This window comes from Rhincodon typus, chromosome 29, assembly GCF_021869965.1.
Source record: "Rhincodon typus isolate 14 chromosome 29, sRhiTyp1.1, whole genome shotgun sequence".
Taxonomy (NCBI): Eukaryota; Metazoa; Chordata; class Chondrichthyes; order Orectolobiformes; family Rhincodontidae; genus Rhincodon; species Rhincodon typus.
In genome coordinates this window covers 33996992-34010670 of record NC_063360.1, presented here as the reverse complement: position 1 = coordinate 34010670, position 13679 = coordinate 33996992, and the positions used below count along the sequence as shown (strand labels likewise).

Below are 13679 nucleotides of genomic sequence, written 5' to 3'. Positions count from 1 at the left end.
GCACCTTGTTGTCATAGAGCAGGGGTTAATCAGTGATGGGCGTAAATTAAAATAAAGAAATCAACGGCTGAAGAGCTGGTGCACTGTTCAGGGGTTCAGGTTGTTGGACAATTGGAATGTCTTTTGGAATAGAAAAGACTTGCTCAAAAAGGATGGGTCTAACCTAAACTGGAAAGGAACCAATATCTTAGTGGGGAAATTTGCTCATTCCATTAAGGAAGACATTATACTGATAGATAGGAGGAATTCTAAGTAGCAGTGTAAAAAGAAGGATTGTTGGGGAAGTTCTGAATGTGAGGAGAGCATGTCAATTAGAAAAGAAAGACAAGAGAGAGTCAGAGTATGTTGTAACCCTGAAGAACTTGGATGGGTGGCACAGTGGCTAGCATTGCTGCCTCACAGCACCGGGGGCCCAGGTTCAATTCCACCAGCAGAGTTTTGGATGACGGCCAGATGGCTGAAGAGGGAGACTAGTCCAGAATGGAGGTCCAGAGGAACTTCCAAAAACTCTTAGAAGGCCTGATAGGCTGGGCTGTTCTAGAATGTGATATATACAGCCACAGTTCTGAAGAAGTAAATAGTCATGTTACATTGAACCCTGTTGAAGTTGCAGACAATCTGTGGGCACAGATAGTGAAATCTACACCAGCCTTTGGAGGGAGCAGATATATCCTGTACAGTTCCTGGGAGCCCTAGTAATTATACCTGACTAATATATTGTGGTACTTGTTGCTATCCTGCAAAATAAATCTAGTTAACCAACAGTGGCAAGTTATGCTGCAGATTTATAGAACTTCAGATAGGCCACACATGGAATATTGTGTACAGTTCTGGTCACCATGCTACCAGAAGGATGTAAGCAAAAACAGAAATTGCAGGAAAAGCTCAGCACATGTTGCAGCATCTGTGAAGAAAAATCAGGTTAATGTTTCAGGTCCAGTGCTCCTTCCTCAGTTCTGTTTTTGTTCCTGATTTACAGCATCTACAGTTCTTTCGGTTTTTAGCAGAAGGATGTGGATACTTTGGAGAGGGTACGGAAAAGGTTTACCAGGATGTTGCCTGGTATAGGGGATTTTAGCTATGAAGAAAGGTTGGATAGACTGGGTTTGTTTTCACTGGAATGCAGGAGGTTGAGGGGCAACCTGATAGAAGTTTATAAGATTGTGGATGGCATGGATAGAGTGGAAAGTATGAGGCTTTTTCCCAGGGTGGAGGGGTCAATTACTAGGGGACACAGGTTCAAGGTGTGGGGTGGGAGGTTTAAAAGAGATGTGTGAGGTAAGTTTTTCACACAAAGGATGCTGCCAGAGGAGGTGGTGGAAGCAGACACAATATCAGCATTCAAGATGCACCTGGAAAAATACATGAATAGGAAGGGAATAGAGGGAGACAGATCCTGTAAGTGAAGACAGTTTTAGTATACAGGGTAAAATGTGTCGGTGCGGGCTCGGAGGGCTGAAGGGCCTGTCCCTGTGCTGTATTGTTCTTTTGTTCTTTGTAACAGTGCCTCGTCTGGAAAGACCCTCTGGTAGTCTATCCTTCAGCACTGACATTAGACAGGCTCCAAACCAAAGTATAGACAAAGGAAAATTAATGGCAGTGGACTGAAAACCTTACTCTGCACAACACACTGGCAGAGGTGGCAGATAACACAAGGTGCCCATGGTGGAAATCAGTCTGATACTACAAGCATCACGGCACATAGGTTCACTTGGAGTGGGAGAAAGCAGATCCACTTGTTTTACTGAGAGAGTTTTCGTGCAGTCTGTGAGCCTAGCCATTGTGTTATTGTAAAACAAGGTTGTCTTTAATTGCTACAAGCTTTGTGTAATTTTTCACTTGACTGGGCTGGAGATTCGAACAGATTGAAGTGTTCCCCATGCTATTTGGGCACATGATTGATAACAGATGTGGCAGAACGATCTAGATAGCGAGCAGCCCACACTTCACTCTGCATGAAATTATCCTTGTGGGTGGCACGGTGGCTCAGTGGTTAGCACTGCTGCCTCACACCGCCAGGGACCAGGTTTGATTCCACCCTCGGGTGACTGTCTGTGTGGATTTTGCACATTCTCCCCGTGTCTGCATGGTCCTCTGGGTGGTCCAGTTTCCTCCCACAGTCCGAAAGATGTGCAGGCTAGGTGGATTGGCCATGCTAAATTGCCCGTAGTGTTCAGGGGTGTGTAGATTAGGTGGGTGATAGGGGATGGGTCTGGGTGGGATGCTCTGACGGTTTGTGTGGACTTGTTGGGCCGAAGGGCCTGTTTCCACACCATTGTGTTTCTATTTCTGAAAAGATGTGTACAAGGAATTAAACCTGTTTACTGCCAGAGCTGATTCAGACTTCTCAGAGTTCCATTACTTCTTCCGCCTCCTAATGATGCTTACAACATTTTGGTTTATATAAAGTCAATGATAATAGCAGAATCTTTATCAAATAGAGTTTGACTTGGAGCAATGGAGGGTGTTTTCAAGGCTTAAAAGCTTGATGTAGGAGGTTTTAAGGAGCACCTTAAATTGGGAGAGAAAGACAGGAGGGGTGTAAGAGGGAATCCCGGTACTTAAGGCCCAGGCCCCTAAAGACACAAAGATCTAAGCAAGAAAACCAGACAGGAGGCTAGAGTTGGAGGAAAACAGATGTCTCAGAGGGTTGTAGGCCTGGAGCAGGGAACAGAGGCCCAGACCCATGACCAAATTTGGAATTCAGGATGAGAATTTGGCAAAAGCAAAGTGTTGCTCAGCCAGTGTTGGACAATGTGTACAGATTGTAACAAGGTCATCCAGATGGACCTCATCGAATATGAGCTCCCTGATTGGGGCTGTTAATCTGGTCCAATCAGGGACCCCTGGCTGACAGATATAAACAGGAGTGTCAGAGGTTCTGTTCACTCTGAGAGCTGGCTCTGAGGGAGCTGGGTCAGTGTCAAGGACTCTCCACGTGTAAATAATGGGTGACCTGGTGCTGGGGATACCAGCCTCTGTGCAGTTATTTCAAATGGGTGCAGAGGAATTGGTGAACAACGCTGGGCGCGGGTTAGGGTGAGTTATGGAGGCGGGGAATGGGGGTGTCAGATGGTGGTGGTCATTGTGGATGGTTGGGGGCTGAGCGGTGATCATGGGGATGGTTGAGGTTGACATTGGCAGGGGTACTGGGTTGCAGATTTGGAGGGGTTGAGGGGCATTGGCAGCTGGTGAGGCGTGTTTGGAGGGAGGTCAAATGTCAGTGGGTATTTGAGGTAGTCGGAGATGTGAGGGCAAATCCCCCACTCAGGCTTCTCCTTTAACCCCCCCCTCCATATCTTCCATCAAGTGGGGTAGAGGGTCTCTATGGGACAGGAATGTACAGCCCAGGAAATGTAGGGGAGGCACGGTTCAAGTGAGGCATTGGATGATAGTTAAAATAGACACAGTGTGTAGGGGTACATGGAAAAGGCAGGAGAATGATAAAGAGACATGATGCTCATTTGGGTGAGTCCCAGCACAGGTGCAATGGGCTGAATGGCCTCTCTGTGTGCCGCAACACTTCTGTGATTCTGCCTCTCCCAGCCCAAAGTCACGCTAACAATGCTGCAGCCACCTTTTTCAACAAATTAAAACCAAAGAAGGTTTAAGCATACGTAGAGGATCTGTCAGTCTCTTAACATCTCCCGGTCCTGAGGTCTCGCCGCAAGATGAGGGTCCAAGAGGTGACACCGTTACCACTGCCCCGAAATAAGTGCCGCCCCCCCTCTGCTGGACAGGAGGTTTCCCTCCATCAGCAATTATTAACTCAAAAGGGCAGCAGACTTCATTCATAGACTCATAGAGCACAGAAACGGACCCTTCAATCCAACCAGTCCATGCCAAATATAATCCCAACTAAAAGTGGTCCTACCTCCCTGCTCCTGCCCCATATCCTTACAATTCATCTCACTTTGAGCACAGTAAAATAACAGCAGACCCCACCCCCCAATAAAGAAGAGTTAATCAGACAAAAGACCGACACCAAGCTAGATACTAGTGCAGGTGACAAAAACCTTACTCTATTACTGAGGTTTTAATTAACGTCTTAGACAGGGCTGAGGGAGATACAAAGAGAGACAGAGAGTCAGAGTTCCACTGATTTGGGAACAGGTAATTAAAGGTGCAGTTACTGATGGTGGGACAATTATGATCAGGGATGCTCAAGGGCCCAAAACTTGGGTGGCACAGTGGCTCAGTGGTTACACTGCTGCCTCACAGTGCCAGGGACCTGGGTTCAATTCCACCTTCAAGTTACTGTCTGTGTGGAGTTTGCACGTTCTCTCCGTGTCTGCGTGGGTTTCCTCCGGGTGCTCTGGTTTCCTCCCACAGTCCAAAGATGTGCAGGTTAAGTGGATTGGCCATGCTAAATTGTGCAGCATCTGGGGATGTGTAGGTTAGGTGAGTTAACCATGGGAAATGCAGGGTTACAGGGATAGTTGGGGGGGGGGTGGTCTGGATGGGATGCTCTTTGGAGGCATCAGTGTGGATTCGATGGCCTGCTCCCACACTGTGGGATTCCATCAAAACTGGAGGATCTCACGGAAGTCGGACCTTGTCAGTGATCTGCTATTCACCCACATGCAGCTTCACAGTTGAAGCAAGTTCAATTGTTATATACTGTTGAAAGACAGACATGTTGCAGTGAGGCTACAGCAATGAGCAGTGCAACTGTTTGAGAAAACCTATGAGAAATGAGCCCCGGTTTGTTTTTTTTATTCATTCATGGGACGTGGGTGTCTCTGATTAGGCCAGTTAAGAGTCAACAGTGTGGATGTGGTATTATAATGAAACAAAGAACTGCTGGAAATCTGAAATAAAAGCAGAAATTGCTGGAGAAACTCAGCAGGTCTGGTAGCAGCTGTGGAGAGAGAAGGCAAAGTTAACATTTCAAGTCCAATGATCTTTCTTCAGAACTGTTCTGAAGAAGGGTCACTGAACTCAAAACATTAACTCTGCTTTCTCTCCCCATCACTGTGGGTCTGGAGTCACATGTAGGCCAGACCAGGTAAGGATGGCAGCTTCCTTCCCTAAAGGACATTGGTGAGCCAGGTGGGTTTTTCCCAACAATCAACAGTGGTTTCAAGGTCAACCTTAGATGCTTAGTTCCAGATTTTATTAAAAATTGAATCCACTTTCTAGGATTCAAACCCAGGTTCCCAGAATATTGCCTGGATCGCTGGGTGAATTTAACAATAATACTACTAGGTCATTGTCTCCCCACTGCAGTTGGTACAGCTATAGCAGGACTGCAAATAATAAGGACAGATTCTTTTTTTTTCATGCAATAAATAAATCACAAATTGCAAGAAAAACGTGGATGAAGAAGTTGGTTCAATCCATTTGCTATGGAATCCTACAGCAGTGCAGTCCACTGGAGTTGCCTTCAAAGAAGATATTTGTGATAAATTATTCTGTTGCTGTGGTTGAGTTTAATCACCACTGAGAGGATAATTAAACTGGGAAAATTACAATGCCTTGAATCTTACATGTTTTATTAAATATGGTCATAACCTCATGCCTCCCTGTCTCTAAATTCTTCTTCAGCCCTTTCACTCTCTGGCCTCTCCGCATTCCTCCAATTCTAGCCCCTCAAACACGGCCAATTTCCTTCACTCAGCCATTGTCCCTTCAGTTGCCTTTGTCATAAATAGTGGATATCTCTCCTTAATCCTCTTTGTCTCTCACTGTCTGCAATTTAAAAGCCTCCTGATTGTTGTGCGGCAGACAGAGCATGTGCTTATATCTGTTTCTACAGTCGGCTTTTCCTGAAAACAGATTGTAGCCTGGAGCTTGGGGGCATCACTCTGCATCACTCACCTGTTCTCACTGCCCGTCATAGGTGCATTGCAAAGATTTGCAGGTTGATAATCTGTCTGTTTGGCCATGTTGGAAACCTACTTTCTTTGACCATCTATTCCTGTGTGATGGGACTGAAACCCACAGCTTCTGATTCAGACACAAGGGGTATTATATGCAGCACCATGAGACCATCTATATACATGCTGATACCAGGTGAGGAAGGGCTATCTTATGAGGAGATGTTGAGTAGATTGGGGTTGTACTCATTGGAATTCGGAACAATGAAAGACTCCCTTATTGAAACATACATGATTGTTAGGGGACTCAACAGGAGAGATGTGGGAACATTATTTCCCCCTGTGGGAGAGTCTAGGACCAGAGGGCATAATCTCAGAATAAGGAGCCACACATTTAAGTCAGAGATGAGGAGGATTTTCTTCTCTCGGAGGATAGTGTAGAGGCTGGGTCATTAAATATATTCAAGGCTGAGATGGATAGATTTTTAACCAGTAAGGGAATTGAGGGTGATGGGGAAAGGGCAGGAAAATGGAGTTGAGGATTATCGGATCAGCCACGGTCTCAATGAATGGCAGAGCAGACTTGATGGGCTAAATGGCCTACTTCTGCTCCTAAGCCTTATGGTCTTACTGGGTTACAACATAATGCTTGAATGTTAGTGATCAGTCATTTCCATAATAGGTAATCCCTTTTTAATTTGTGCTCTTGTCCCTTCTGTTGAATCTCACATGGAACCCCAGCAACCCACCTGCTTGGTTATTTCGTTCTCCAACATGCTTGAGTTGGCTTGCCCCTGACCCCGAGTTGCCTGCATATCATTTTCTGAGTTGGCGTTGAGCGGTTCTGCTAATTCGTAGCCCGACTGGTCCAACTGGTCTTCATCCTCTCTATCACCTTCTCCATCACTGTCAATACCGAGCATATCAAGGCTGAGCCTGTGTAGACAGGGAATTGGAACACCAAGATCAATCAACAGATTTAATATAAGTGGTAAAAAAGCCAAGGATGAAAGATGAGTAGGTTTTTTTGGTGTATTAGGATACAAACAGTCCTTTAGTCATACAGAACTTGAATCTTGATGAAAAGAAAGGCATGTTACTGAAGTTTTGTGTCTTACGCTCATCAGGAGTAATGCAAAAATGCCAAATTTTAAGTGATCACTGCAATATGCTACAGAAGAATAGGATGCTAATTGTTTGACAAGGTGACTGTAGCTTTTGCATGGTGAAAATACTGGAATCGGTCATTAGTGTCACACACTCAAGATTGTCATGGCTCAATGATACTTGCCCAAAGCAACATACATTCATGCGTGCGGTCCCATTCTCTGTAAACAAGAAAGAATATGTTCAAACTTTGTGCTGTTTTCAAATTACCTGGAAGCTTGAGGGGGCTATGTTTCCCTGTTACTTTCTCCACAGCTGTCAAATGCTTTGGGACATCTTGAGGTTGTAAAAGCTGTGATTTAAATCCAAACATCTCTTCTTCTCTCTTATTGTCAATGTACACTGCTCCTGGGATAGTAAGGTACAGCTCTTCCTTACCCCTCACCACATTACGCAGTGAATGAACATTGAGTGGGAGAAGATTGGATTGTGATGCCCTCCCTGGTTAAACAGGTGGCTGACATACACTTTAACAGACAGTTGGAAGCTTTTTTAGAGGTCCATGGAACAGTAGAATTGCCCATAGAAATTTTATTATTTTTCAGCCATTACCACAGAGTCCCATAAGTACACCTTCCACTGTACATTCAGTACCTACTGTCCACAGGCTGGAAGATCTGGATCTGCATATTCCATTTTGTCTTTCCTGATTCCATAGGAACATAGAAAATTTTCTTTATTCATTCATGGGATGAGGGCGCTGCTAATTTGGCCAGCATTTATTGCCCATCCCTAATTGCCCAGATGGCAGTTTTGAGTCAACCACATTGCTGTGGGTCTGGAGTCACATGTAGGCCAGACCAGGTAAGGATGGCAGTTTCCTTCCCTAAAGGACATTAGTGAGCCAGATGGGTTTTTCCCAACAATCGGCAATGGATTCATGGTCATCATTACACTCTTAATTCCAGATTTTATTGAATTCAAATTCCACCATCTGCTGTAGCAGGATTTGAACCCATGTCCCCAGAATATTTTCTGGGTACTGGATTAACAGTCCAGCGATAATACCACTAGGCCATCGCCTGCCCTGAAAATGAGAACAGGTGCAGACTATTCAGCCCTTCGTGCTGAGTCTGCCATTCAATGTGATCATGGCTGATCGCTCAATGAAGTGCCCTGTTCCTGCTTTCTCCCCACAGTCTTTGATCCCATTAGACTTAAACATTGGGAGCTCTCTGGGCTGTTTGACTAGAGGCTCATCACATCCAAGCTTGATTGTGCTCTCTCCTGAAGCTTGTGCTCACACTGTGAGGGTTATAACGTGGTAAAGGAAGGGACCCCAGATAATTAGCGAGGGCTTAGTCTTTGGGTATACTTGACAAATTATGGTTTGAAAGTTTTCACAGTTAAGTGTTTACTGAGATAAAATATTTTCATATGAAAAGTGTTGGAAAGTTGTGATATCCACAAAGTGGATTTAATTATGTTTGAGCCAATTATTTCACTTCAGATTTATGCGTGACTTGCTTAAAGTTACTTACCTTCTGTTCCAAGAGAAGTACAGTATTTTAAATCTTCATCAACCGCTGATAAACTTGGTTGAGATGGTGAATAACCTTTACCGAGGTCATGCAAAACTGACCAAGCGAGTCATGAGTTTCTGACTTTGGCAACCTCTTGAGGGAACTAACTGGGCCTTGAATAGTATTTCCCCAGAAATGTACGTTGTTTAGTTGGCATTTCAGTCAGCTGTGCTAATAAAATTAAACACTCCTTTTCAAAATTGAACTGTTCCAAATGGATTTTGATCAGTTGTGGTTTTGTTTTGTTATGAGGTGAAAGGGGTTGAATCAGCTACCCTCTTTTCAACCTTCATGATTGGCCACAACAACGATATCATGGTGCCACACCTAAAAATGTAGTTACCCAAAGTCAACAGTACAATTACAACATTTAAATGGCATCTGGATGGGTACATGAACAGGAAGCATTTGGAGGGATATGGGCCAAATGCTGGATATGGGACTAGGTCAGATTGGCATGTCTGGTCAGTGCAGACAAGTTGGACCAAAGGGTCTGTTTCTGTGCTGTCTGACTCTGTAACTACATCTATATCTTTCTTTACAACATTCAACATTTTGGCTTAAATTGCTTTCCATGCCAGAGAATTCCACAGGCTCACCACTCTCTGGGTGAACAAATTTCTCTGTATCTCGGTCCTAAGTGGCCTACCCTGTATCTTTAGACTGTGACCCCTGGTTCTGGAATCCCCAAACATCAGGAACATCCTTCCTGCATTTACTCGGTCTAGCCTCTTAGGATTTGATAGGCTTCTATGAGATCACCCCTCATTCAGCTAAACTCCAGGAAAACCAGTCCTAGCCAATCTATTCTCTCTTCATCCATCAGGTCTGCCATCCCAGGAATCAGGGAGATTAACCTCATTTACTATTTGGTGGAACTTTTACTTCATTCTCATTAAACTCAATCTGCTACTGCTTCGGCCTCTCACTTAACCTGTCAATATCCAGTTCCAGAGTCTCCCAACTTAGTGACATCTGCAAACTGCAATGTACAACTCTTCATTCCTTCAACCAGGACATTGTTAAAACAGTGAAAGCCTGAGATCACCCATCCAGATCTGAGGGGAACACCAAATGTCATATTGTGTCAACGTGAGGCTATTTGTTTACAAGACAATGACATACAATGAATGAAGGGGAGAGCTCAGATTCATACTGCTCTTCAAAACTTTACAATAAAGCATCTTACAGCCAAGGATGCAGTTTTCTGAAGGGTACTGACTGTTGTAATGTAGGAAATGCAGCAGACAATTTGCACACAGCAAGCTCGCACAAACAGCACAGTGATGATTTTGTGTTGTTGATTCAGGGATAACTATTGACCAGAAGACTGAGGAGACTCCCCTACTCTGGGATCTGAGAGATTGGTTTAACATCTCATCTCTAAGATGACACAACCAACTGTACGACACTCCCCTCAATACAGGTGAGAAGAGAGTGGGCTAGTGCTAGTGGAATACAAGATAGAACCATAGAATCCCTGCAGTGTGGAAACAGGCCCTTCAGCTCAACATGTCCACACTGACGCTCAGAGCATTCCTATCCAGACTCATATCCCTATAATCCACCTCATCTACACATCCCTGAATACTACGAGCAATTTAGCATGGCCAATCCACCTAGCCTGCACGTCTTTGGACTGTGGGAGGAAACCAGAGTACCCGAAGGAAACCAGAGTACCCAGAGGAAACCCGCACAGACACAGGGAGAATGTGCAAACACCACACAGACAGTCGCCCGAGGGTGGAATCGAACTTGGGTCCCCGGCACCGTGAGGCAGCAGTGCTAACCACTGAACCACTGTACCGCCCCACGATGGCAGATGGAAAGAGGCTGTGACTTCAAATCAGTCTAACTGATGCAATCCAGTGTTTATATTTTCAGCTGTCATCACTGCCGAATGGATTCAAAAACTGACAAGTCAAGGACCTCAAAGTTAGTTAATAACTAAATTTAGCAACTTATTTACACACACAGTTTTGGTGACCTGTCCTATCTTCAGTAAGATGAGATATGTTGACACTGAGAAACAGACAAGCTATGTGTATCATCAGGTCAAATATCACATTGGAACAACACACAACAAATCTTTAATCTAAGCCAACATTTAAAAAAATATAGTTTTATATTTAAAGTAAGAGAAAATCACTGTTTAGGACTCAAACTTTAATTGGAGTTTTTTGTTAGCTAATTAAAGGAGTTGACATGGTATTTAGGGAGAAATTGTTTTCTCTAGTGGAGGAGTCCAAAACAAGAGATCAGAATCTTCAAATTAGACTGAGTTTTCTCAGGGGTATGTTGGCAAGCAGTTCTTCACACAATGGAAATCTGAAACACTCGTCCCCAAAAAGCTGCTGAGAACAGGGTTCTCAATTAAAAATTTAAACACCAGGATTGCGATATTTTTATCCAGTAAATGTATTTAAGACTTACGAGGTCAAAGTGGAGGTGAGCTACAGATCTGCCAAGGTATCATTTGTGTTTTATTCATCTATGAAATTTTAGAGTTTGTTTTCAGTTCCTAATTGCCCTTGAATTTCTATAGTGTATCTTCACAGGGATAGCTGCCACTGCTCCTTGAGTGTTGATGGAGCTGCACTGATCCAGGCAAATGGACAGTATTCCATCAGACTTGTCACTTATGCCTTGTAGATAGTAGACAGGGCTTTGGGGAGTCAGGAGATGAGTAATTCACAACAGAATTCCCAGCCTCTGTCCTGCCCTTGTAGTTACTGTGTTTATATAGCTGGTCCAGTTCAATTTCTGGTTATTGGTAACCCTACGTTACTGGTGGTAGGATTCAGTAATGGTAATGGACCATCAAGGCACAATGGTTAGATTCACTCTGTTGGAAACGGTCATTGACTGATACTTGTGTGGCATCAATGCGACTTGCCATTATCAGGCTGAATGTTAGCCAGGTCTTGCTGCTCATTTGCTGCTGAGTTGCAAATTGTACTGAACATTATGTAATCAGCAATGAACATCTCTACCATGACCTTCTTTTTGAATAGTTAAAGAGGCTTGAGGGCTGAATGAATTTGTCCCGTTTCTATGTGATTAATACAACAAATAGTGCTCACAGACCAAAGTAAAAGTGCTGGCTAATGATGAAGGGACTATACACATGGCAGCTAGATTTTACAGATGATGCAAAGATCGTTAGGAAAGTATGTCATGAAGTGGATATAAGGATGTTGCAAATAGGTATAGATAGGTTGAGTGAGTGGACAAATATCTGACAGATGGTGTATGATGTATGAAAATGTGAAGTTGTTCATTTTGCTAGGAAGAATAAAAAATGCAAAGTATTACATAAATGGAGAAAGGATGGAGAATTCTGAGGTGCAGAGCAATCCAGGTGTTTTAGTACATAAGTCACAAGTTGTTAGTCTGCAAGTACAGCAAGTAATTGAGAAGGTTAATGGAATGCTACTGTTTATTATGGGAGGAATTGAACAATAAGGTAAGGACTCTATGGTTCAGTTATACACTGCATTGGTGAGAGCACATCTCGAATACTGTGTGCAGTTTTGATCTCCATATATAGGGAAGGATATAAATACGCTGGAGCTGGTCCAGAGGAGCTTTACTAGATTGTACCTGGAATGAGCAAGTTTTCTTATGAGGGTACATTGGACAGGCTGGGCTTGTTTCCACTGGAGTTTAGAAAAGTGAGGGCTGACTTTATTACAGTGCGTAAGGTCCTGAATGGTCTCAACAAGGTTGATGTGGAAACGATGCTTCCTCTTACGGGTCAGTCCAGAAATAGGGAGCACTATTTTCAAATTAGGGATTCCACTTTGGAAGTCTTGTATCCCGAAGGCAATGCATGTGGGGTGATTGAATATTTTTAATGCAGAGGCAGATGGATTCTTAGATAACCAGGTGTAGAGCTGGATGAACACAGCAGGCCAAGCAGCATCAGAAGAGCAGGAAAGCTGACGTTTTGGGCCTAGACCCTTCTTCAGAAAAATTTTGATACACCTTGTTATCTCAGATTCTCCAGCATCTGCAGTTCCTACTATCTCTTGCAGATGGATTCTTGTTGGGCAGGGGAATGAAAGGTTATCAGAGTGTAGATAAGAATGCAGAATTCGAAATACAAACCGTGACCTTATTTGAAGGGTTGAGAAGGTTTGAGGGACTGAATGGCCTACACATATTCTAATTCATACATTTGTATCTAACCGCTCTCATAACTGTGACATGAAGAAACTGATATGAGTTGCATCTTGGAAGGAGAAATGGATAGTTGCACATTGCTGGAACTCTTATCTCCCATCCAACATTCAAGCACAAATTCTCTTCCAGTGATAATAGCTGTCTATGTTTATCTGCCAATTTGAATAGGACAGTACTGACACACAAATAATTTCTGCAGAAGAATGATGTTAAGGTTAGGCAGAAGTCTCTATCAATGTGTTTGTGTTCCTGTATCTGTCCTGATCCATATCAGTGAGGAGTCAGTCTGTACTCTCAATGCAAGACCCAGGAACAAATGGTTCAGTGACTGAACAAGTCTGCAAGAAACAGTTATCTGTCCAACAGAAATGATGTTAAATCATACGGAAAGTATACACTTGTATATTACAGGGGAACAGCAGCCCCTGTGTTCAGTATAGGGAATAGCAACTCCTGTGTTTCATGTTGGGAACAACAGCTCTTATGCATGACGGGGAAAAGCAGACTCTGTGTATCCGGTAGAGAATAGGAGTCACAGTGAGGTTTATGCAGAATACTATATCCTAGGTATACTTGAGGGGTTGACAGCTCGTAAGTATATAAGTGGAGAATAGCAGCTTCAATGTATATAAAGGGGTGTAGCAAACTCTGTGCATACAATAGAAGATTGCAGCCTCTGTGTATATAATATGGAATAACAGCCTCTATGTATATACAAGGAATACCAACCTTCTTGTATACAGTAGGAAATAGCAGCCTGAGTGTATACTGTAGAGAATAGCAGCCTCTGTGTAGATATGAACATAGAGACATAGGAAAAAGGAGCATGAATAGGTCATTTGGCCTTCCAACATGCTCTGCCATTCATTATGATCACAGCTGATCATCCAATTCAACAGCATTTTACTGCTTTCCACCACCCACCGCCTCCCCACCACCCCCACCCCCACCCCCACCCCCGTATCTTTTTATCCAACCCCTTCTT

General features: G+C 43.7%; 1 protein-coding gene across 1 annotated transcript in view; it reads right to left on the bottom strand.

Moving 5' to 3' along the window:
• The window catches only part of arhgef18b (rho/rac guanine nucleotide exchange factor (GEF) 18b), a 229805-nt gene that overhangs the window by 153613 nt on the left and 62513 nt on the right, over window positions 1–13679 (bottom strand). The window contains exon 4 of the mRNA XM_048613939.1: window positions 6569–6755. Coding sequence (XP_048469896.1) covers window positions 6569–6755 — 187 coding nt within the window. The remainder of the gene's footprint in view (window positions 1–6568; window positions 6756–13679) is intronic.